The sequence below is a fragment of the Rhagoletis pomonella genome, unplaced genomic scaffold, assembly GCF_013731165.1.
Source record: "Rhagoletis pomonella isolate Grant_MI unplaced genomic scaffold, Rhpom_1.0 Rhpom_scaffold_00012, whole genome shotgun sequence".
In the NCBI taxonomy this organism is placed as follows: Eukaryota; Metazoa; Arthropoda; class Insecta; order Diptera; family Tephritidae; genus Rhagoletis; species Rhagoletis pomonella.
The window spans coordinates 9508341-9534548 of record NW_023458566.1 but is presented as its reverse complement, the minus strand read 5'-3'; the positions used below and the strand labels follow the sequence as shown (position 1 = coordinate 9534548).

Below are 26208 nucleotides of genomic sequence, written 5' to 3'. Positions count from 1 at the left end.
TACATATGTATGTATACAGATGTATATTTCATCTATGCAATTTGCTGGTCGAGTACAAAATAGTTTTTGGAAATTACTAATCAAATTTCTTGTCATCTTTTCTCAAATTTTTGGCTTAATGGAAGTGGCGTGGAAGAAGACGTTCACCATGTACTTTTTGAGTGCATTCAATTCAATCGCCAGAGATTAACACTTGAAGAGTGATTTACGCTACAGTCAGTAGTTGATTATCTGATGAAAGGAGCCGTTGAATGGACATCAAACTGCAACACACTGGGCCTCATGAATAAAAACTAAGCAATTGCGTTTTTTACTCTCAGACCTTTCAAACTAAGCCTCTCAAGCCTCTCTCTTGTGCTACTTTTTCATACTTGCATGTAGTTTAGAAATGAAGCCTTTTCAAAACCATTTCGATTGATACCCATATTGTAACAATTCATTGAAATTATTGAAAAGTTTGAATTTTCCTTTTTAAACAGTTAATTCCTATAATTCAAGTCGAATTTGAATTTTCAAACATGTGGAGACCCAGCTATACACATGTTGCTTAGAAATAAAGCCTGAGTAAGACTCTTTCGATTAAAACCGGTTTATAATAACTCATTTAACTTATAATATATGTAATTGTATTCGAATTTAGATTTAAAACAGTTGGCAATCCTCCTCAAATAACCTAGAAAATTCTACATATTCAAGCTGAACATTTCTAATTTAAACTGGACTTTTAAAAGAGGTGGCATCCCTCCTCGAAATATTTTCCAACTAAAACCCAATTAAATCCCTTTCGTCTGACATCCATATTGTGATACATATTCCAATTACCAAATTCCCTTTAATTCAAAAACCATTTGATTTTTTTAAACAGGTTTGAATTTATTTTTTAAACAGGTGGCAACCCTTTTAAAACACCTCAGTAATATTCTAAATGTTCAATCTGAAGGTTTCTTAGCAATCTTTCATTTGACAGCCATATATAATTTTTTCAGATAGCTTGCAAATAATTAACTTAAATTTGGCTTTTCAAATTGGGTGGCAACCCTTTCCAAAATATTTTTAAACTACAACTTTTTTAAGCCCCTTGTCATTCATTTTTTAATATAATTTTCAAATAAATAATTCCCTTAATTCAAGTTGATTTTGATTTTTTTAAACAGGTGGCAGCCCTCCTCCATGAGTATGGAATTTATTTTATATACTATATCTATACTAAGTTCCAGTACTCAATCACACACATTTTCTGAGATATGCAGTATGAAAAATTCCGTTTTTATGGAAGGTGCCACGCCCCCTCGTCTAATCGAGATTTAATCTATCCTATATTTTAAGTTGGGCTAAATGGCACCAGTGTACAAGACTTCATGATCTAGGCAAAAAGCTACCCACATACTGAATTTCAAGCAAAACAATCACAGAATTCGAAATTTCGACATGGCTTTAAAGATGGCACAAAACCGAAACTGGGTTGTCTCCGAAACAAATTTGACAATTTGGGCTTTGGCTACATTTCAATTACTATTACAAAAAATTAAGCGAAACAATTTACAGCAATAACAAAAGAATTCCGCATATAAAAACAAAGGACAATGGCTCGCGCATTAAAGTCGTTCTTTCTTTTCTCAGGTACAAAATTGTTACATATAAATATATATGTACATATGTACATTTATCTGAGAAAACGGTCCGAATATAAAGGCAATAACAAAAGAAAAATGAACTGCTCCTTTATGCAATGAAAACATCTTTATCTAGCCAAACCGGTCATGCTCCAAAAGTGCGTGCAAGACAATGATTTCTGTGACTGCGGCGGTGAAGGCATTAAGCTGTTTTTTTTTTTTGTAAATCTACATACAAAGTACATAAGTCATTTTATTATTTATTGTTTCTGTTGACATTCCACTGCCGTTGGCAATAATAAGACCAAAACAATTTACAAGGTTAAATAAGATCATGAACTCAACGTTTCTGACATTTCCCTGACAAGCAAATCGAATGCCGACGAAGTCTTCACTTATGCGTGGTCAATTGAGCAGCGCTTTTACTGTTTTTTCTTTTAGCTTTTTCTACTAGGAATCCATAGGTTATCTGGCATTATTTTTGTGCATACGCGCATACATATTGTTTATACTGAATTGCGTATTTTCCAAGTTTTTTTTTTCGAAGTTTTGTTTAAACCATGAAATGCATTCGATGACTGCCGTTGAATCCATTCACTTGACTTGCTGCCAGTCAAGGCATTTATTTCCATTTGCATTTTCATTATTTTTTGCTTGCATTTTCGTACTCATATTTTATTTTTAAACTTTAAACTCGCCTGTGTCTATGCTCATCCATGTATGTACTACATTAGACTGCATCACCACCCCATACAAAAAAAAAAAAAAATCGGTACTGGTTTCTCATTGGAATTATAAAATCTATTATAATTTAAGACATCCACCAAAATATTTCGAAAAAATATTAAGGTTTACGTGAGCTGGACCGATTTGAAAATATCTCCAAAATGGAGTTTTTTATGAATCAAAATAGCTCACGTAAAACTTAATATTTTTCCGAAATATTTTGGTGGACATCTTCAAATATAATAAATTTTGTAATCAGGGCGGAAAAACCGCAACTTTTTTTGGTGATGCAGTCTAATGTACATACATATGTATGTACATATAAATGTGGCAATTGCAATTAATTTCGAATGCAACAACGCAGTGTCGTTCCATGTTTACATTTATTGCTCAGACGAGAAGGTGTAAGTTATTTTACTATCTATGCTTATAAATTTACAGATATATTTTGTAGCTCATTTTTTAAACAACACTTTCGCCTTTCAGATATATATATATGTATGTACCTTTTATTTCTATTTAATTATAAATACAAATGTACATATGTATGTATGTATGCATGTTAGGGTTCTACTGGAATTAAAAAACGTATACTGTAAGACTAAAATATTAAGATTTGCATGCGCTCGACTCATTTGAGAATATCTCCAATATCTCTCATTTATTTATTTTTAAAAGAAATATAATTATAAATAATTATATTATAATGCAGAGGCACTAACAACAAAGGCTATCGGCCTGTCATATTAGGCGATAAAAAAAATAAATATCTTTAAAAAATAATTTATGAAAAACCCGATATTTGGTGGTGTTTTCAAATCGCTTTAGCTCACGTACATCTTAATATTTTCCTGAAATATTTTGCCGAAAGTCTTAAAATACTATCGAATTTAATTATTCCGGTGGAAAACAGTACCTTTTGTTAATTGTATGGGGAGTGATACACCCTAATGTACATGCATACGTTCCGTGGATCGTTAATGCATTGGCAATCTGATATTTTTACAGAAGTCACTCTACCCAGTTTAAGTATTTGTGCATTTGTAATGACTTTAAATCGATTTTCAAGTTAAACAACGAAAAAAAATTGTGCAGATTTAATTTATTTATTTTTTTGTTTGTTTTGCATTCCAAGATAGCGGAAAGTAAAATGTTTTCTGAAACCTTTAATTTACAGTATGTATTTGTAAGCATTTCTAGGTATTACCAACAAGGTTACAAAATGCTTCGGCAAAGAGGAGGGACCCAACTTTAAGTTGTGATATCATAACGGTTCCCCAATTCGTTGCCTAAGTGTACTTTCAAAAATAAAAATAAAACAAATACGTAAAATGCTTTGAAATCATCAAGTCCACCATAGACTAGATATTCACCAAACGCCAAATCTTGAGCGACTCTCTGTCGTGTGATTTCTTTAATCTGATGTTCGATAAGTTGAATGAGCCCAAGCGGAAGGAAGAAGAAAGCAATTTACAAGTAAAGTGATCTCTCAACGTACAAAATTACATTCTATAATTCACTCATTATGCACGGACAGCATCCCTTGGACTATTCCAGAGACACATTGCACGGAAGATTTACTGCCCTTTGCGCGTTGACGAAAGTGAGCATTCCAGACTATGGAACGATGAGCTATATAAGCTATACCTCGACAAACACAAGGCTTGGGTCATGTCGTACGGCTCAACTGCTCAAACTCAGAAAGTATAAAACAGCGAAGGTGGGGCTTGCCATAACAACAATTTACGCAAGTCGCTAGCCGGCAGCACCCGGGGTAAAGACAAATAAACGTTGTTGCCAACATACAAGGCAAATGCCCGACCGGTTCTAAACTATGCAGCGCCCATGTGGTCGCCGAGGACCAGCAGGAGTCGCAGTGGACAAAGCTACAGACATGCCAAAACACGGCGCTCCGGACCGCGACTGAATGCCTTCTGATGTCACCTCAACACCACCTACACGATGAGGCCCAGATGCTTCTCATCAATGATCATAATACAATGCTCTGTAAGCAGTTCCTAGTAGGGTGCCACAGACGTGGGCACTGGAATAAACACCTGCTTGCAGAAGGGCTCTCAGGAGCTACCTATAGGAACTGACGGACGAAGTCCAGAAGTTCATAAAGCAACCTCTGGACCGGACTGCATACCGACAGGCCATAAACGGCATTCACAGAGAGTCGGTCTCTACCTCTGAGTGCCGGTTTGGGCGCACAACCAACCTAAGTGGACGAAGTACCCAATGGGGCCGGGCATGCGGAAATTCGCCACATGACTAACGGCTCCAGCTAACGCCCCTGTCCCTATGGACAGAGCCAGTGGAAGTTGCACACTTTTTGGGCCTCACTTTGGCCGAGCCTGATGACAACGTTGATGGACAAGCCGATTCTATCGTACCAGGTTTCGAACCTGAGTTGTTTTGGTTGTAACAGCATACAAATTCCCTAAAGAGTAGTGACACTCCATGGCCAGATATTAATCTCGGTCGTTCCTCTGTAGTAGACCTGACTGTCGTGGGAACGTATCGAACCTGATTTCTACCGTGTGGTGGTAGTACGCACGTCTAAACTTTTATCCACTCGTCAAGTAAATACAAATATTTATTTTATAGCTTAAAATTTATTCATTTGGCTATTGATGATATGTGTCTATAATAGTCGTATAGGCAGGCTATTGACCTTGTGGTGACTAGAGTGTTTAGCTTATGATCGTCATTATTATTTTAGAAAACCCTTCAATAAGCGCATGGTCACTGACAATAATAACTTTATAAGTATACACATGCACATACCATATATACTTTTCATATATATTTTTGCGATTATTTTTATGTAAACTTATGTCCGCGGCTTTTTATAGCACAAGCTATATAGTAGCGCACAGCTGCTCAACTCAATTCGTTTGCTTAAAGCTATTTTTGCAATTTTTGCTGCGGAAATTTGTAGATTTTCGCACCAACAATTCGCACCTAACACTTAAATAAGCAGATGTTCATTCACTTTTAACAAACAACGATTTGCGCAATTGATTTTTACGACTGTTGCAACACAATGCTGCTAAGATGTTGCTTTTAATTTCATATTGAAGTTTCCCTTTTCATCATAGCCAACAAAAAAAAAAAAAAAAAAAAAAAAAAAAAAAAAACGGTGCCGATTAATTAACTTAGCACTTTTATGACTTATTGAGTGAACAAGTTCACCTTCAAGTTAGTACAAGTATTTTCACTTTTAAATTCAAACTGTTTTTAGCTTCGTTGCGTCTGCGATTTGTGTTGTCTTACTAGTAACTAGTAGATATTTTGATTTTAATTGTTGTTTGCTCGCTTTGTTATAATTATTCTACCAGTCTGTTTGAATGCAAGTTAATTAACAATTAAGCTTTTATTAGCTGCTTTGTCGGAAACTACTTTAGTTACGTTTATTTTAATGCTGCTTGTAAGAAGTATTGCTCAAAACCAAAGATAAAAGTTGTAGTGTATGAACTCATTATAAGAGTGAAGTATATTTTAGTGAAAATGGGAAATATTTGTCGGAGCTAATCTAACGAAATTATCTATAGACATTTATATACTTACTAGGGTCGTCGGTCGCATGATTTTTTCAGCTCCTTTTCCGAACGCTCTTTCAGTATGTCTACATGAAGTGTAGATCAATGGAGCCTGTCTTGCATAAAATTGTTGAAGTTTTAGATGAATATTTGAGGAACGAAGATATCGAGAGAATTTTTAATAAGGCGATAGTAAAAGCCCTGAACAGCCCCGGAGTCGAGTAGAGAGTATAGTTAGGCTTATCTCCTGCCTCATCCTCGATATCACTTTCGTAGCGTAGTGGTGTAGAGCCGCTGCCCAGCGTAGCATGAGTAGCGGTACCCAGAAGGGGACGTTCTCTAAACATTTTGCAGGGTCGCCTACGTAAATGGCGTTCTATAGGCTAAAGTAGCTGGAGAGGAGAAGATGTCGGAATATAGACTACTCTGACGACGTCGCACATAGAGGAAAATGTCTGGACATTCAGAATGATCTTATGCAGGGTTATTTAAACTTATTCCTAATTGATCTTTCCTTTCACTTGCTAGAGTTTGCCAAATTGTGAAAATAGGTTTCTTAGAATTTTGCTGTAGCGTCGTATAGAAATGCTTAAATTTTATTTAAAAAAAACATGCTATAAGGGTTTTTGGTACGAGAAATCCATTTCTGCGCATATCTTTTTCTGAAAACTTCCACCAGAGGGAGCAACAGTGCAAATTTTCCAATTTTCTTCGAAACCCATTTTCTTAATTTAGCAAACTCCAAATTTATTTTAGACCCATGGTTTCTTCGGTAAAATTGCTTACAATTACACGTAGAATCCTGCTATGCTATACGCGCATATTGAAAAAAAATTGACCCGCCCTAATGGATACATTACAAATGTAGCTGCTAATTTTAAGGTAAATGGGAAGAGGTTGTACAAGGGGGCGCGGCCCCTCCGATATAAACTGAAACTTTCATAATTCATATCTCTGGTAGTATTTGTGGGATAGTACTGGAACTTGGTATGGAGGTATGTGAAATGAGTCTCATATTCATAGGGAGAAATTTTAATTTCTACATACACACATACATAGTTAATATCTGGAATTATTTGTGGTATAGTACTGGAATTCGATATGTTTTCCGGTGTGCTGTCCAGTAGGTAATTAATTTAAGGCAGGGCAATGTCTGCAAGATTTGCTACTTTTTTAATAATAAATAACTTTCTGAAAATAAAAACTTTATCCAAATATCTTCATATGATTTCGGAGCTTTTAAGTTGGTTAAAACATAAATTAAGAAAAATATGTAAAAAAGAACACAAAGTCGATGTTAAAAATGATGACCGATCACCCTAGTGCCCTTCCACCTACGCATAGGTGCTCAACTGATAAGTGGGAGTAAGATAAGCTGTGCTACAATTAAAATTAACCCAATTAAGGCATTAGAATGAGTTCATGTTTGCTTGTGTACATTGTAAACATTTATATATATACTTAAAAACGAATATTATCTATTTGTAGAACTGAGTTGGCAACTGTGAAATCTGATGTCTTTATGTGCATATACATAGTACATAGTAGTTACGCTTGCCCCAAACTTTTTTACTCTGCACAAAACTTGAAATTCGAAAAAATACTAACAACAACAACAACAATAAGCATAGTAGCCAACAAACAATGGTTCGATTTAAATATAATCCAGCAAGTGTGCCTTTGTTAGTGTCGAATGCGGAAGCCGGCTTTGCCGCCGTCATAGACACGATCACTGAACTTAACGTTCATTAAATTTTTTGTTTTTTGTGCATTTGTAAATAGGTGGGCTTTTTTTTTTGTTTGACTGCTTATTTATTTGTTTGCAAATTGCCTTCACCACTATCGGTTTTATGCGCCGTTTTTGTTAATTTTTCGCATTTTTCATACATAACAATAACACAAAACACGCCAACCAGCTAGCGAGCTAGCGAGCCGTCAAGCGACGTACATACATAGATATTTAGATAGTATGCAGCTTTTCCGCAGCGGTTATGGTGGTGTTGCGGTAAAATATGCAGTTTTTCCGGCTATGCGTTACAACGGTAATTTTCAAGCTTTTCATTATGACAATTATAACACTCAGCTTCTTCAAGCGGCAGCGCGCGACTTAAATAATTCCTAAACGAAATCATTGTAAGCGACGAGTAGACAGACGATGAGTATCTTAATACTAAAATACAATGCAAAGTTTGTTGCGAAAGCAATATTGTCGGTTGTTGGTGGTGGGCAATGCCTGCGTTTTTCACTCGCAAACGTATACTAAAGCACCGTTTCTTTATATTTTTCAAGGTTCTTTATTTAATTTTTTTATTTTATTTTTTTTTCATTTTCGGATTCACTAATACTGGTTTTTGTTCCTATCAAAAAGGTTTATTTACACTCGTCCATAGTATGTATGTATGCTTGAGTATTAATTTTTTATTTATTTTTTTATTTACTAGCTTTTTTTCGCTTGCTTTGTATCGTTTCACATTTCGTCATCGCGGCATCGTGCGCAAACTAAATGTTCAACAATTCGAGGCGTTGAAGTTACCTTTGTGTGCTCGCGGTCGCGCTCATCGCTTCGAAGCTTAAAGGTAGCAAATATAATTATTTACGTACGTATGCACGAGTGCAGAGGTAACAATGGCCAACAGCAGCAATAACAACAAAGATTACAATAGAAAAATTACTATGGCAACAACGGTAGCGGTCACAGTGTAATCCATTTCAACGCTGACGCAGGGTTTCTGCTTAGGAGCGCATTTCACGACAAGCAATTTTGTTAAAAAATATTTTGTAATTTAAAGCACCAAATACACTTAACGGAATACATATAATATAAAAAATAACTGAATAGGAAAAATTAATATTTTGAAAGCAAGCTATCAAATTTCTCAACTCCTGCGCCACCTATCGGATTAACTCATCTTTTGTATTGCATTGTCATCGGGTTCTGAGCCAATTGGGAAGTTTCAAGTATCCAGGTCATCGGGAAGTTGGTCGAAAATTGATTGCCAGATTTACCCCTGACAAACCTATTCACATACATACATACAGAGCAAGTTATGTAAATAAGCTTGTAAAAATTAAGTTCCATAAATTTTCTGGAAATGGAGCATCTCTGAGCTCAGTGAATTTTGAAATTCCAGGAAAATGAAAAGAAGGATTTGATCTCTAGAAGTATTACTAGTCTACACGTTTGACCGAAGGATTGAATAACGTAACACTCTTCAAAGAAAGCAGAGCGATTAAGAAATTTCTCCAGAGAACAGTAGGATGGTTCAGAGGTGGGCGTAGCAAACAAAACCCAAAATGAGACGAAGAGCAACCGTTACATTAACCAACGCTCCATCAATGTCTTGCATGGATCGAATAGTAGTTGATGCAGAGCATATAGCATCTTTACCAACCTGAATCCTCACTCAGGCCCACAAGACAACATATACTCAAAGCAGCACTTGATAGCATCCAGACTTTATTATGCGCATTTGCATCACATAGATATTAGAGAAATATTTAATAAGGTTCCGGGGGCTGAATATCTGCTAACAACTGGAGTCGCACTAAAGTTTTTTGCGGCTCATCTCCTCAGGTTTTTGCAGGCATAAATGTTTTTTGGACAGCCAAGCTGTGAAGCAGATGAACTTGCAAGGTCAGATATCTGCTTATCGAGAGTTTATTCTCTTCTTAAGAAGCGAGTTTAGGTCGAAATTCTTTGAATTTCTAGCTAAACTAAAGGAATACTCTCAATATTAACTGAGTTCGGACTCTTCTGCGATTTTAATTTCCTAAGTATGAGAACATCCGCGAGGTGAATGGCCTTTCCGACAAATTGCTTATCTCGCTGCTGTCGTGGCGTTGAAAAAACCGAGAGCATTGATCCTTTGTCACTGTCTTGGTCAGGTTAGGAGTAAGCTGCGGTGTTTACACGAACTACAACGCTTTAATAGACCAAAGTAACTGTTTTTTTTAAGGTAAAGGATTGGAATAAACATCCATCGGAACATGGAAAAAGCCAGCCAATATAACTAAATCTAACATAATTTCAAGGAACGTCCGAGCTCCATACCACAGATGAGGGTTTTCGCCAGGCAAGAGGATACTGAAAGCATTTTTTCACTCGCGCTCAGCGATAAAGACTTTTTGAGGTTCATTGTCAAATTTCAAGACAACATTGGTCTCCGCTGGACTCCTTTTGCATCTGCCATCAGCATTCTTTCAAGCTCCTTCATCCTGCAAGGAGCCACTGATACCTTGGGAGATGCAGAATTAGGAAGAGTGCCGGCAACCACTGCGTTTCGCCGCCTACTTTCACCTCATTTCGCTTCACTTCTGTGAAAATGCAAGCAGACCCTTACCATCTCTGGAAAATCGTTGGCGGATAACCGCTTCCCGACTCATGCTGACCCCGACTTTGATGAGGAGTGCAGAGGTGCGACCATTATCCTCTCCTTCAGTAGTGCTTTGTGTGATGGTTGAGGCACCCCGAATCTATTACTATGCCTCAAGTAAGGGATGCATTCCCACTGTTTTACGCCAAATGTCATACTCCTAGTTCCCGAGCTACACGATTGGATTTTAGTCGCCTTTTAAGCAAATATACCTTACTACGAGTACACTTAAAACCTCTTAACCCGCAGCAGCTATTCTCAGGTGGAATCCATAAATAATAATATCTAATAGGCTGACGGTTACACAACATGTTATTGTTTGGCCGAACTTCTCCCCGATTTCTGACGTGCGCCTTGATGTTGTCTCGCAAAGAGGAGAGGCAGAAATACACTCAGAGGTTTGTCTTTGCCTGCTGAGGGACGACCGCGATTAGAAACCACTTTTTCTTTGCTTTTGTTTTTGATGTTGTAGGAAACTGGGCGCGATCCCAGGCCCTGACAGTGACAGGCATGACAGTGTGCACTTCTAACCACTACACCAAAGCGGCCGGTGGATTCCAAATTCCCCTTAAATATGACGTTAACTTTATGAACTAAGATGGTTACGCGGTTGATAAGAATGGTTTTGTTTATTGCCGGTCACAGGCGGGACGATAAACTCATGTCGCCGCGCCTGCCAAAGATTTTCCGCACACAAATGGCAGAGGTTCGAAGGTAGGACCCATCGGTGTACACCTTTCTCTGCTTAATGCCGTTAAGGGTATTAAAATATATAATGTTTTGACATAAATCGATTGCGCACAAAAAAATAGATATCCAATTTTGTTGTTTAATCTTGTGAAACTAAAAATGTTACGTCAGCGAGGGATTTAGAGATGAATAAAATTATTTTGCATTTAAGTGTGGACCACGAATATTTAAGAGTCAGATATCAGAGCCTGCTGGGATTTAAAATATAACTTTTGCACTACTACTTCAACGCCTTTGGTATAAGTGCAACCAAAACCCGCTTAGTTCCCTTCACTGAATGATGCTGACTGACTACGGCTCTGGATCAAAAATAAAAATCGCGTTTGTATGCCTGTCAGTTTTGCTTGTAATCATGCTTGGTGGTTATTCAGTGCTGTTGCATCGCTGCGCGTCCACAAAAACTATTACTGCAACTAACTGAATTTGTTTGTTGTTATTGCGATAGCTGCTGTTGGCTGTTGGTTACAGATAAACGGTTACTTTGACAATACAGCTACAGCAACCCGGCCTTTTTTGTGAACTTTTTTTGTGCATTCATTTGACCCTCCAACGTTCGTTTTACTTTTTTTTGCTTTTGTTCTTGCTTTAGGGTCTCATACACAACACCAAAAACAGGCTACAACCCAAATAGGCAACTTTTCAAATTATTTGCAATATTTGCGCATCAGTTGCTGGTATTTCTAAACACAAAATTTCACAAAACACCACCACACCAATTTGAATGCCACGCGCGTAGATGCATTGCGAAAAAGCAAACGATCCATCAAAAACACACAAAAGCCCAATGGGGACACCACCACTGCAGTTGGCTGGCGAAATGCACTTAGCACTTGAATGGAAACCTGTTAATAACTACTGATCCGGCAACTTTTTTTTCACTTTTTCCACACACTGACTCACTGCTTATTGGACCGATCCGATCGCTAAATGGATGTGAATGGGCGCGCGCTCGCACATTTCGACGTCCTAACATTCGAAGAGGGCCCGTATGACTGAAAGCGCCGTTGTTTGCCTGGCTGTACTGGCTGATCGTGGCGCATAAAAACATACATACACACATACATACGAGTACAAAGGCACAGCAAGTTAGGGTGGGGTATCGTGCAGCCATTTGGCGGCCCGTAGTCAACTAAAGCTATCAGAGGGAGATCAAATGGCGTTTCATGCTTTAGTGATCGCTCAGCTCTCTGCTGATCGTGCACAGGCTCCAAGCGAATTGTGCTTGCTCTCCATTTGTAAATGCACACATATGTATGTATGTACATAAGTACAAAACAAAGCTTTTACGACTATGCTTGAAACTTAAAACTTAAAACTTGATTATGGTAATTTTTATATGCGATTTGTCATTATACATACATAATATTTATGTACGCTGGGTAGGCATCCCATGTACTCGTATAACTACATATGATTTCATTTTCAAAGTCAAATGCTCATTCTGTGCGGCAAAGCAGTCAGTTATCACGTCAGCCGTTAAGCCAACCATATCGTATGCATATGTACATTAGGGCGGGCCAATTTTTTTTTTTGCTACGCGCGCTTAGCATAAGAGGATTCTACGTCTAGTTCTAAGCAAATATGCCAAATTGCAAAAAAAGGTTTAGAATAAAATGTGAAATTGTTCACTGTTGCGCCCTCTGGTGGAAGTTTTAAGAAAAAGATAAGTGCAGAAATGGATTCCTCATACCAAAAACCCTCTTACAGCATGTATTTATATAAAATTTAAGCACTTCTTTACGACACTAATCGGAATTTGGCAAACTCCAAATTGATGTTAGACCAGCGATGGGCATAGAGAGTCTCTACTCTGCACGCGCCTATACAAAATGTATATAGAAAGTTTAAAAGAGACTCATGGTTTCTTTACATAGTCTAAAAAAATCTTCCATACAAATTGACCCGCCCTAATGTATATACATACATGCATATGCCTAAGTTTTATCTGATCATGTCGCTGCCATTTCAGTTCAGATGTTGATCTTTACGCTCTCACTCTCGTTGTCTCGGGTTGGGTTGGTAATCTGCGTCATGATGCGATGCTTTGGCTAATGTCCGCCACCTGGGCTTAATAGCTATTATGCTCATATTGCAAATGATATGTTTTAATGCTTACAGATATTTTAACGATGCAAACGTGGTTGAAAAAGCTCAGCAGGTTAAAATAAGGAATTTTTTTTAATGATTTTTATAAATTATTTTTATGACCTTTCCTCTTTCACTTTCATTGCGAACGTCCGTAACGACGGGCAAACACTGGTTTGTACTACTAGTCAAACATACAGACATACAGACATATATATGTATGTGTATCCATTAGTGGGTAAGTATTCGTATTATATGTTGTTTATTTTTTTCTCCGCCTAAACTTGCATTTTTATGCACCTCGCCATTTATGAGTTTATTGCTTTCTCCTTTTTTGTATTATTCACACTGCATTTGTCATTATGTTGTAATCACATTGCCCCGAATTTCAAAGAAAAAAAAATCGCTGTTACCATCTATGTTCTGTGTGACTTATGGCCAATTAAGTAACGTAATACCAAATCGTGCCTAGCAGTTCAAATAAGATTTCGAATTAAAATAGTGCCTGCTACAAATATACAAAGTTACATACATATGTACATCTATGAACTTGGCTTACGAATGAGCTTAAAGCCCGGGTTTGTAAAATACATACTGTTATAAAAGCTTTGTAAGCTTTCATTTGTGGAAGGTATGTTAAGAAGCGCTCAATTAAAGCAATGTGAACAGAGTCTTAACAGCTGAAAGTTTGGTTTAATGTACACGCGCCACAAAATATCTTAAACTACCAAATTAATACTTCATAAAGAAAAAAATAAAATAAAATAAAAAACCCTTTGCGGAGGCGACCGCACTCTGAAATATTCCTCGTGAATAGTTGGCACAGTGTCCTTAGGTTAGGTTAGGTTATCTCGTCGTTCGACTGCAAACCCATTCTAGTGGCGTGGGTTACCATCAGGCAATTTCCGGTAAGAACTCCAATAACATGCCGCAGCAGTAGTCCCTCCAAGTGGAGGAGAGGGCGAGATCTACGCTTGTCTATCTTAGACCAGATATGTCTTGCTATCCTACAAGCAGGCTCCGCAGACCATCTTATATTAGCCCGTACGACAAAGTTATTGTCCAGCCAGAGCTTGCAAGAAGATAGCGGAATGCCCACATTACGGGCTGTACTGATTGCAGGCAACAATATTCCTTCCCTTGCCAGTTCATCTGCAGTACAGTTTTCCGGTATGTCTTTGTGGCCTGGCACCCATACAACATAAGTGACGTACCATCTCACCAGTTAATTAAGAGTACGTCAACATTCCATAACAATCTTCGACGTAGCCGCTTGGCTGTCAGAAAATATTGTTACCGCCTTCAGATTAATTAGAGAATCGATCAGCTAACTTGCAGCTTCATTTATTGCTGTTAGTTCTGCCTGAAAAACGCTACATAGATCTGGCAGGCGAAAACTAAGGCTAAGTGAGAGTTCTTGCGAGTAAAGATGATGTGTAGATGGCTGTTGAGTCAGAATACGAGTTCAGGACCGAATTCTCCTCCCATTATTCCCTTGAGGGGATCCTTGTCTGGAAGTGATTCTTTAGTCCCGTAGGCTGGACTGTGTAGTCCAGGCGCCTAAAGTCTTCTGGAAGACCTTACAAAATTCTAGAGTGTTCAAACCTCGTGTCACTCCATTTGACACATTGCAGCTTGCCAGTGGTTTACCATATAGGTCCACAGGTAGAAAGTGAAGCAAGGTCTCTAGGGCTTTAGTCGGCGTCGATGGTAACGCTCCCGTGATGAGCATGTATGCCACCCTTCGGACCATTGTTAATTTGTTTCTTATTGTAGATTTATCCACCAAACCGTTATGCCGTAGAACAGAATGGGACGCACAACCGCTGTGTACATTCAGTTCACAATGTGAGGCTTCAATCCCCATATGTGTCCTTAGTCTTACTCGCAATGGAAGTGCCCAAATATCTCTTTCGAGCCTGGGTCCTTGCAGCTGCTGCAAGCACATCCACAGATCAATATTACGGGTGGACAGCAGTGGGTTTTTAGATATTTTCCTTCCTCAATCCTCACCGAGCACCGAACTTTGAGTGGGTTCTAAAAATTTCAGATTTTTCTGGTATTCGTACCTGGTATCCTGTGCAGCTTCAACTCTCGTTAGCTTTTGCAGGAGGTATCGACATCGTCGACCTGAAACTAAGCGACGTAAGCGCAGCATATTCCGGTTTAGAAAAAGGGACTAAAGAGGTTGTTCTAGCGGTGAATGAGGACAAGATAAAGTACCTCCTGACAAAATATAAACAGTCCATGCGTTTTGGAACACACGTCACTCTTGGCCGCTATAACTTTGAAGTAGTGAAGGACACCACTAATAATATAAACCTGCAGATGAAGCGAAGAATAACTCATGCCAAAAGGTGCTTCTTTGGGCTCGGTAAGCAATTGAAAAGCAGGGCCATCTCTCAACGAATCAAAATCACGCTCTACAAGTCTGTCTTAATGCGCGTTCTTTTATATGGCGCAGACGGCGATGTCGAACAAAGATAGGACGGTTTTCGAGAGAACTATGCTACGCAAGATCTATGGCACCGTACACCTGGGCGACAAGTACCGAAAAAGACGGAATAACGAACTGTACGAGCGGACAATGAAATCAAGGGCGCCCACAAATAAAATTAAAGGACCAATTTGCAGAAGGACCTGCAACTCCCGCAAAGGAGAGAGGTACTTGGAGAAGTTTTTTGGTCTCGGCCCAAACCGATAAACGGTTGTAGTGGCAAGTAAGAAGAAGAACAGGCTTAAAAAGTTTTACGATGCTGACTGCCCTGTGCCAAAGTTCTGGTTCTGGGAACATGCCTGGGATCGGCCACGCTTCTATACTTCACACTCTGGGTAGTTATGACCAAGGATTTCACTACTCCGCCCCTTAACCAACCTTCGATAGGCTCTTTAAGACGAGCATCCCGTCAGGAAGAGAATGGCAAACACTAAGACCATGGAGAAGGGGAGGGAATTGAATTTTTACACGGATGGATCCAAGCTTGACAATAGGGTTGGCTACGGAGTTTTCTGTAAGGAACTAGGACTGGAACTATCCGTCCGAATTCCGGCCCACTGCAGTGTTTATCAGGCAGAAGTTTAGCTATAAAAGAGGTGGCTGTTTGCCTCAGTACGCATGCCGTAACGAAGACTACGATTAACATCTTCACGGACAGCCAAGCGGTAATGCGTTCATCCGAAATTCTGGAGTTATTGTATTTTGAGGAACTTTATCCTGAACTACAAATCGATCTACTTTCGTGCCATTAACTGTAAATCACCTTCAAAAATTGGTTCCACATTCAAACTTTAATATATGTAGTTGCAAAATAAAATTTATAGAATAAAATTCTCACAGTTATGAAATTACGATCGTAATCAACTCACCTTCAATGCAACTTATCGCTTTCTTTTGATGTAAGCGCTTATCTCTAACACGTTTTGACCAATCCGGACTACGATGCGCCTTGGAGCGTTCTCGTACGCTGTAAAGCGAAAAAAAATAAATAAAAATTAATTTAATAAATTGAATGGTAGTGTGTATATTTTACAAAGTGCATACACTCTTATCTTTCAGTACTATATATGTACATATGTGCGTTTGTTAATAAAGATGTTGTAAAATGTATTAGCAAATAAGTAGACCACGAATATCAACCATTTTCTATTGGAATGTGGCACAGTTTCGTTATCTCAAAACCAAGGCATTCATAATGAAATTTTCCAATTACAACCATCAATCAATTTTGTTTTTACATCAACAACAATAACAAAGTGAATGTTTGTTAACCCACGCCCGGCTCGTCGAATCTTTTGCATTGCACAATGTGACAACTCAAGAACGTCGTTTATTTGTTGAATAAATATGTATGTATGTATGTGAAAATGTGGATGATGTATGGGAATATGCAGAGGTGTGTTTGTAGATACCAGTAAACGATTTTCTATTTTTCCACACATTGGAAATAATGGCACTTTTTCTTATCGCCGGCGGCGTATGAATAGGCTTAACTTTCTAGGTCCCCACGGCGCAATGGGGAAGCAGAATGATGCGCCTAAAATATTCAATTTGGTAGGGTGAGGTTGAGTGGCGGCAAAGTAAACAAATAAACATGTACATATGTATGTCATCGATTTTGGTGGAACTCTATGCGAATATGGTAGATATAAATTCGACTGAGGGCAGACAAAGTTGAGCTGAGAAAGAATCCAAAATGTGGGGTTGGCAGGCATAGGCAGTGTGATCGATGAATACTTGCATTTACTTACATACATACATATGTACATACATACACAAACAACTTATATGAAAGTATGCACTCTGTTTTGTTTTGTTTTGTGCTACTACTAATGAATGGCAAAAATTCGCCTTCACAGGGCATTGCTTGAACAGAATTGCATAAGCTTCTTTGTTCGTTTTAATTGGTGTTATTACAGGTTGTTCTAAAAGTAGTCGTAACTGTTTGAATGAAACATTAACTTCCCAGAATGTATTTAATTTACTTACTTAATACTTTTGGCTGTCCCTTTCGACTCCAAACTTACCCTAGAGTCACAAGCCTGATGCGAGATTTTTTTTTTTTTCTAACGGAAAGTATTGCACATGCAAAAATAGAGTTTTCGTGCGAAGAAGCTAAGGCCATTTATTGTAGAGATCTTAAAGTATATTTTTACGGTGCCTGTAGCTTCAAGATGAGACAAAATTAAGTAATATTACTTTTGCACGTATGAAAAGTTGCAATGAAATGGATTAGTATACGCCTGAAATTGATTGCGTCCACTATTCTTTACCCGGTGCTACCATTAGTCGAATAGCACACTTAATTTCTAGACCAAAATCAAGTTAGGGAAGAAAACTCTCTAGCTGGCGCTGGCTGGATTCGAGTTTTTAATAAAAGTCGTAGGTATGAAACGATTTTGTTCATTTTTAAGAACTTATATTTGTTATGTAATAAGGACCACTTAAAAAACTAATCCGCTGGGGTTTTTATTTGAAAGATAATGTTTACGGTCCGATCATGATGGAGTTAAGTATGCATAAACAGAAGCACAAAATTGTGTAAACGCCCGTTATTGCAATGGTAAGACTCAAAGAAGCCAGCTCATGGATCAAGGGAATCTCTGGCCACACAGCGCATTCTAGGCACATCAAGAAGTCACGGGTGTATTAGGAATAAGTGTTTGCCATTTAGGAGGCAGCACGAAATCTTGAGAAAATTCCTACAGAGAACAAAGGAGTATTTTTCTTCTGTGGCCCTCAGAGCTTTACACTCACACATAGACCATGCAAATTCTCTTACTAAATGCCGTAAATCTCTGATCGAGATAACCCAGATTTATAGAATTTTATTAAATTATGTAGGTGCATGGATGCCTGGGTATTAAGAGAAATTGCAAACGGATGAGAATCGACCACATTCTTTTCGGAAAGAACACGATAATTTTATCAATGGCCCCATTTAAACGATGTTTAAGAGATCACACGGCGCATTTAGCCAATGGGGTACAACTACAACTACATCTGTGCTCTTGACTTTCCTTATAAGGACTTTTATTGGCTTACATGAAATACGGCTAGAGATTGGCGTATCGGACCAATGTTGTAGCTGCAAGTTCATAGAAGAAGATTGCACTTGCTTTGGCTAAACGTTTAATGAAATCCTCGCAGAGTTCTCACTGGAATAAATAAGACCAAGAGTTAAGCTCATATCATCGAAAGGGATTATTTAGTATTCCATATAGTATCGCAGGACATGTTTCGCTCTGCAGTTTACTTCAACCTAAATTAAGAATTTTTATTTTATTTCCTTTCTTTGGCTTTTCAACACAATTTTTGTATTGGCCATACATTTCCTAGTGACATCTAAATATCAAACTTGTTTTATTTTATTAAGATCGTATTAAGCCGTTTATGCCACTAAAAGTTGGTGAGTTTGTTTTTTTTTTTGAAATTAAGTACCTTTATTTTTAGCACGCACTATACTACTTACATATTACGTATACCCAAGTACAAAGAACATTACTATTTTCCCGCCTGCGAGTTAGCATAAAAGAAAGAAACCTTTCAACTGTTGTCAATGACTTGCTTTTTCTCATTGCCCTACGCTCATTCTGTGTTTTCTTTCGTTTTCTTCAAGTAAATTAATGGAGAGTAACAGTTTAATTGTTTGTGTGGCTAATTGCGTATTCTGCTTATGGACAGACAGCCTTGGCTAATTATTACAAAACTCTTGACTGTTGCGAATGAAAGAAAGGCCTTTGAAATGAAATTGTGAACATCTTTTAGCACTTGTCAGGCATGTAAGTGAGTTGCAGTTTTGAAACTGCATGGCAATATGAAGAGTTCATTGAACTTTGACGCGTAGTTTTTGTCAATGAATTCCTTGGATCATTCAATTTTTGGATATCGTAGATATATAGCCTTGTTCGCGTAAGCGACGACGGGATGTGAAGAAGATGGATAATGGCTTGGAATTACAACGATTGCGCTGGCTTGGACATGACGTACGCATGGTTGATGAACTTCCGGTGAAAAGATCCTTCGACTTGGCATCAATGGGGAAAAAATGAAAGCAATAGTGCGCTTAAACAATAGTTGAGCCAAGTGCAAAAGAACCTATATAGCTCTGGAGCGAACAAATGGAAAAACTTAGAGAGATATTCGGCAAAATTTTTTAATCGCGTTCCAATCCAACAGACGGTTGTAAAAAAAAGATCTAGGGATCCAACTAAACTAAATGCAACTTCTTTGACTTTTCTATATTCTATGTACAAATTAAATGTGTGTGTTTTAATGTCCGAATTGGGGCTTTTTCTGTAACAAATAAATATGTACTTGCAAACAAATATATTAAAAATCAAAACAATTTTGGAGCCGCTTAAAACTTGCACTTTGTTATACTAAAATTTAATGCATACTAAAAAAAAAATCTAAAAAATCAGATTAAAAAGCTTAAAATTTTAATGAAATAAGTTTGATTTATATGGTTTTGGTTAAAGTATGAATCATATTTTTATGAAAAAATAACAACAATAAAATTAACTTTAAAAGCCTTTCATATATTTAACAAAAATTACCATGTACTAATTTCTGCTCCCCACTGTAGATTTCAAAACAGTCTACCAATTGGCACATTCCCAATCATGCTTCAAGCGGAAATTGTTATAACTGAAATCTGTGCCCGGGAATGTCTTTTTAGAGGGACTAATGATGTTACAATAAACATCGTTTCGGACAGCCAAACAAACTAGGAACCCATAATATGGTTACGAGGTCATAATATATTCGATGGCAATGAAAATGCTGACACTCTCGGGAAATGCGAAGCACTACAAGGCCTATATGGTTGTCAACCTTAGCACGGTTTATTCAAAGGATACACGGTAGAGCCCCCACGTGAGGGGAAAGACTCTGAAGCTGCATCACAGTCGCGTATACTGAAGGGTAAAGGGCAATCCAAAAGATTTCCCTTTCGCCACTATAGTGGTTGAGGGCTGACGTGAGGGCACGAGCGGCGCTGGCTCAGTGAATGTCTAGACTCTAGAGAGACGGGTGGAATATGCAGAAAGGCGTGGCGGCAGTGGTCTGCGCGTAGCTCAGTCTCAATAAATCCTATAAGCTGCCGAACTACTGCAATATTGTCCAGGCGAAAGTATTGGCCATAAGGAGATCGGTGGAGCTACTAAGCAGCAACCTAGTGAACAAATAGGTGAATCTGTACATCGCTAGTTACACTGGCCGACTCAAGAAGTGTGGCGGAGAGCAGTGGAGCTCTGGATTTGCTACCTACTGGTACTGTGGTGCATTTGTACTGGGTTCCAGTACACACCGGCGTCGCAGGCAACGAGGAGGCCGACAGGCTTGCCAAAAAAGTCGCCCTGTCGGAAACTATGCTGTTAGAGGAAGTGCCGATTTCCCTCCAAGCGAATAAACCGGCGCTCGACCTGCCCATGAACCGGAAGGCGCAGAAGGCGTGAAACAAAATGCAAGGTTACAAGGTATCTAGTAATATGTGCGGATCGTATGACATAAAGCTCACGAAGTTTCTCCCATCCTTCAAGATAGAGGATGCTAGGCTACTGGTGGGTGTTCTAGCGAGCATGCTTTCTGCCTAACCTGGAAGCCGTCTAATAAAAGGTTGGATTTACTTTTTACGGGTTTGCAAAATATATTTAAAAATTGAAGAATTATTAGGAACGCTAAACCTAAAAGGAATTTTCTTCGTAATTTTAAAAAGATTTTTGATTCTTTTGAAAATTTCGAAATCACCATTTAGTGTGTTTTGTAATGACGACGACGATATGCCAGGTGCCTTATCAGCTTATAACCTTGTACTATTTAAACATATTGCATGTTGTTTGTGTATATGTATTCACATATGTAACTAAATAGATATCTTTATCTAAAAAGCTAATTTTCATTACAGAATGTTTACATTGGTGAAAACCATAGCATAATAGTTAGGGATCATTAATTATTATTAGCACTTAAGGAAGAAATTCTATATGTATGTATAGTTAAAATATCTGTGTATGCGTTTTAATAAAAAAATTATATACTATAGATTTACAGTGACACTAACAAATGACCACTTGTTGATTTTTTTTTAATATTTGTAATGTTTTTCGGGTAACATTTTTTGTTATTTTTTTATAAAAATGCCATTGGACAGCTTTTGCCCAAAAGCATATAAATCACAGTTTCACACGTTATGCAAAATTTAGGAAAATTCAACAAGTTTTCATCAAAATTTCAACGTTTTAATCTGAATCTGTGGAGCATTTTTGGATAATTTTAGTCTAATAAAGCGCAAATTTCCAACTAAAAAATCGCGTTTTTTTGAATTTTTTTTTTTGAGACTACTTTTTCGTTTTTTTTTTTTTATAACAAGTGCTATTTACAAAAACTGGCGTTGCCTTTTATTTTATCTTTTTAATTTTGTGGCGAACAGTCTCCCGCATTTTGTTTAATAAGAAATACATAGTTATATGAAAAAAGTGCAAAAATCCGTTGAAAAAAAAAATCTCAAAAATCAACGGGCTATTTTAGCCATTTCAAACTTGCACTTCATTAGACTAAAATTGTATGGGCTATAAAACAATACCCTAAAGTGATAAAAATGTTGAAATTTTGATGAAAATTTACAAAATTTTGTATAAAGTTTGAAACGGTGATTTTTTGGTTTTGGTTAAAGCTTGGAAGGCACTTTTATAGAAAAATAGCAAAAAATTTAGCTCGAAAAACATAGCGAATTTAAAAAAATGCCACACGTGGTCATTTGTTTTTGTCACTGTATATAATATTGGTTAGTAATGAAGATAAAGGTACATTTACAAACGGGTACATAATTTCGAATAAAATTATCATGTGCGCAATAAACATAAACAATAGCCGATAAGATAAGGCAGTGGCGTGCTTGCTTTTTTCGCAGCCAGTGCACTGAAAATCACCAAAGCCTAATTCGGTTTTTAAATAGCATCAATTTATTGTTTGTAGGCTCTTTTTGCATATTCTTTTATCAACCAAAACTGAGTCACTTCATATGAAACTAATATACATGGCAATAAAATCATAAATCCATAAAAAAACTAGTAATTTTTAGCAAAAAAAAACCGACTTCAACTCCCATATAAAATATATATATATATATATATCTCATGATCCACTGATCGGATCTCAACCAGATTAGTATGGGACCACCTCTGAGACACTACTGCAAAAAGAATTATCGAAATCGGTTGACGCGGTCCAAAGCTATGCGGTAACATACATAAAAAAAAAAATAAAAAAAAATAAAATATTCCGACGAACTGATAACCTCCTCCTTTTTTGGAAGTCGACTAAAAAGACAATAAAAAGCTTTTAACACTCACACAATGAATTGCGCCTTCACCAACTGATCCGCTCCCTCTGCCTCGGGATCTGATATATCCACCCATTCATCGCTATTATCACTCGTCGCGCCACCATGCGACTGAGAGTAACTCTTCGCACCAGCAGGCACATCACTATTTTCATCACTCACACTATTATGGGTACCGCCAATGCGCCCGCTTATGATCGCGTTAGTCTTTTCCGCTACCGATTGCCTAGAGCCTACGCTGCCAGTGCCGTAGATTAAGCTCGCCGTCACCGACATTTCGTACAAACTATTCGTTTTGTGATCCGATGAAATGGTGAGCGTCGAACCGCTACTGCTGCCGGTCAGATGGCTGCCACCACCGTTGCTGTGACTAGCGCGCCGATAATGCGAGATGCTCTCGTAACAATTGGATGTAAGCGAAATATTATCACTGCCGCATTTCGTCACAGCGCTGGCGGACTTTTGCAAAGCGATGCTGGCCGCATGCAATGATTCGTAGCAATGTGAACCTTTGATGGTGTCATAGATATTCTCATCATCAGCGTAGTAGTGATGGTCATCGTCCTGATCGTCCAAAGCAGTTATGGTGCTATTGCTGCTGCTTTTGCTGCAACCTCTGCTGGAGGCTGTCCTCACTATTTCTCGTATAGAGGAGGACGTTTTGGCTGCAGATTTGGGTGAACGCTTGCCTGGCATGGGCGATTTGGGCAGACGACGTTTCGGTTTAGGCAGCTCGGGCAGTTCATCGTTGGTGTTGCGCACATTACTGCCACCCATTGAGATCTGTTGGGTGAGCTTGGGAATTACACTACTGCCAGTGGCATCAGTACTTGTTGAGGTAGTGTTGGCCAGCATGTGTGGTGTGTCGGGTGGTGGCTCACAAATCTCATAGCCATCGTACAAAGGCTTGCCGGCATGGGTTGCGCTAACGCCGATCGCTGCAGGTGTAGCGTGCTCGCACGAACCAGCTATGGACTCATAATCAGCCAAGAGCGCGGCATTAGTGGCTTCAGCCACTTTTTGCTCAGCTGCTGCCTTGGCTTCATCCACTGTTTGATAGATGTCCTCGAATATGTCACTATTTGCAACTGACGACACTAAAGACGTTGCATCTTCCATCAACGCCTCATCAGTATCGGCCAACTTCTTTTCCGTGCCCGCCGCACAACTGGTATAGAGGAAGGACTTCGCAGATGGCAGCTCGGTTGCACTGAAATGCTCTTCAGCGTTTGTGGCCTCAGTCTGTGCAGCGATCGGTTCATACATCGGTTCCGCTGGCGTAGTTTGTTCTTCCCGCTTGTCCCCTTCAAGCGCAACTAAAACCGGCTGTTCCAACTGCAAGCTCAGTGGACGCACCAGCTCGCTATAGTCGCACTGCTCGCGCTGTAATTCCTTCTGCTCCAGCATCAGCTGTTCACCCTCAATACTGTTGACGAGTGTAACATTCACCGCTTGCGCAACAATTAGTTTATTGTTGGCCACCTGCTTAGTGCTCGCCTGAAAAACGAAGGAGTTGTTTGGTAGCACACGCTGCTCGAAGTCATCGTCTGGAGAAAGCAACAGTGCGGCAGTGTTTTCTTCATCTGTGTCTACGGTGAGGTCTTGCAGTTTATGATCGATGATCTCGAGCGCATCTAGTAACCGCGATTCGGGCTCGGTCTCAGCAGTTGTCTCGGCATCTAAAATGCATCCGCCCTCCGTTTTATGGTCAGTTGCTTTTGTAATCGTTGCTGTGGCCGTTGTTAATGCTGGTGTCATCGACGTTGGTGTGCTTGCCGAAGTGTTTGTTTGCGGTGTTGTCGGTATTTCAATTGTTTTCACCGCATCTTCAGCCAATTCAATCGCTGGTCGTTTGAATTCATTGTTCACTTCAGCTACATTCACCGCTTGCTTTGATGACAGTTTCTTGTTGCTGTGACCTCCAACAAACGGCGACCTAAAACGGAACTTTTCATAAATTTTCGCGTATTTGCGTTTGCGTTGCTTCGCCTTCTCTTCGTTAGCCGCATCAAGTTGATCGTCATTGGAATCGATGGCGGTTGGAAGGGGGTTGGCATTACCGTTCAATGCTGCCTCCTTGGTTGACTTTGTTTGTGGCGTTGCAATCGCTAATGTTGCAATCGCGTCAGTCGTTTTTGTTCTTCCACCGCTGTCTGATGTTTCCAATGTCGCCACAGTCGTGGGAATGCACTCCACAATTGTTTTTGTTGCTTCAGTTTTTATTGCTTTTGCCTGTGTCGGCGTTGGCGTTAGCGTCGTCGTCATGCAAATCGCATTGCTTTCTGTGTCATTAGTTTCTTCATTCGCTGCTGCTTGCTCATCAACATTTTTTATCTCAATATTCTCAGCAGTAGCGTTAGAAACTGTCAATAATGTCGCAGTACTACTGCTAACTGCTTCATTAGGTGACCCACTTGCAACGGTACTGGCTTGCTGCTGATCGTCGTCCACACTTCTTTGATCAACCTCATTAATCGCGTTTTTGTCGCCCTCCCTGCCGTTATAGTTTACGCTACCGTTATCGCATGACCCGTACGTGTTTTCCGCAAAGTTCGCGCTCGTCACATCAACCGTTGCCTCCATATCGGTATGCCCGCCTAGCAACTGACTGATCGTGATCGATTTTTCGTAAGCTTCCAATGGCGTTTTGGACTCTTCCGTCACTACCTCTAACGGCGGCGATAGCGGCAGCGCTAACTGCGCCTTCTTCAGCTCAAGCTTCAGTTGCAGCTCGTTCGGTGGCGCTGATGTGGGCAGCTTTAGTAGCAACCGTTTTGAGCCGGTATTACTGTGCTGCTGCGCTTTGTTTAATTCACGCAGCTTTTGCAGTACCTGCGCACTTTTCGCTGGCACTGCTGGCTTATCCAGCTCTGGGCCACCCTCAAATTTTATTATATTTCGTTGCACCGTTGACGCGCGCAAAGTGGCGATATCCTGCGCGCGCGCCATATTTCTACTCAGAGTGGAGCGCTTGCTGCCACCCTCCATTGCCGCTGCGATCGGATTCTCCACCACTTTGTAAACATGTCCACCGCGCGACAACAAAACACCATTCTTGCGCTTCACCTCCTCCAGCAGCTTTTTATCTTTCTGTATCATTTCGTTGAATTGTTGCGTCAATTTCGCCACTATATTGCCGCCCCCTGGCACAATAGCGGATGCACTGCTACCACCGCCACTGCCACCACTACCAACAGTGCCGCTATCGCGTTGGCTCATTTTGCGCGGCGCGTGATATGTGCGCGTATGTGTCTTGAAGCTATATTTGCGTGCG

The 26208-nt window shown here is 39.2% G+C and overlaps 1 protein-coding gene across 1 annotated transcript in view; it reads right to left on the bottom strand.

Annotated features, from left to right (window-relative positions):
- LOC118747827 overlaps positions 1 to 26208 on the bottom strand; it is a gene marked incomplete in the record, with an annotated part of 114643 nt that overhangs the window by 4390 nt on the left and 84045 nt on the right. Inside the window, 2 exon segments of the mRNA XM_036482003.1 lie at positions 16459 to 16556; positions 22945 to 24972. Coding sequence (XP_036337896.1) covers positions 16459 to 16556; positions 22945 to 24972 — 2126 coding nt within the window.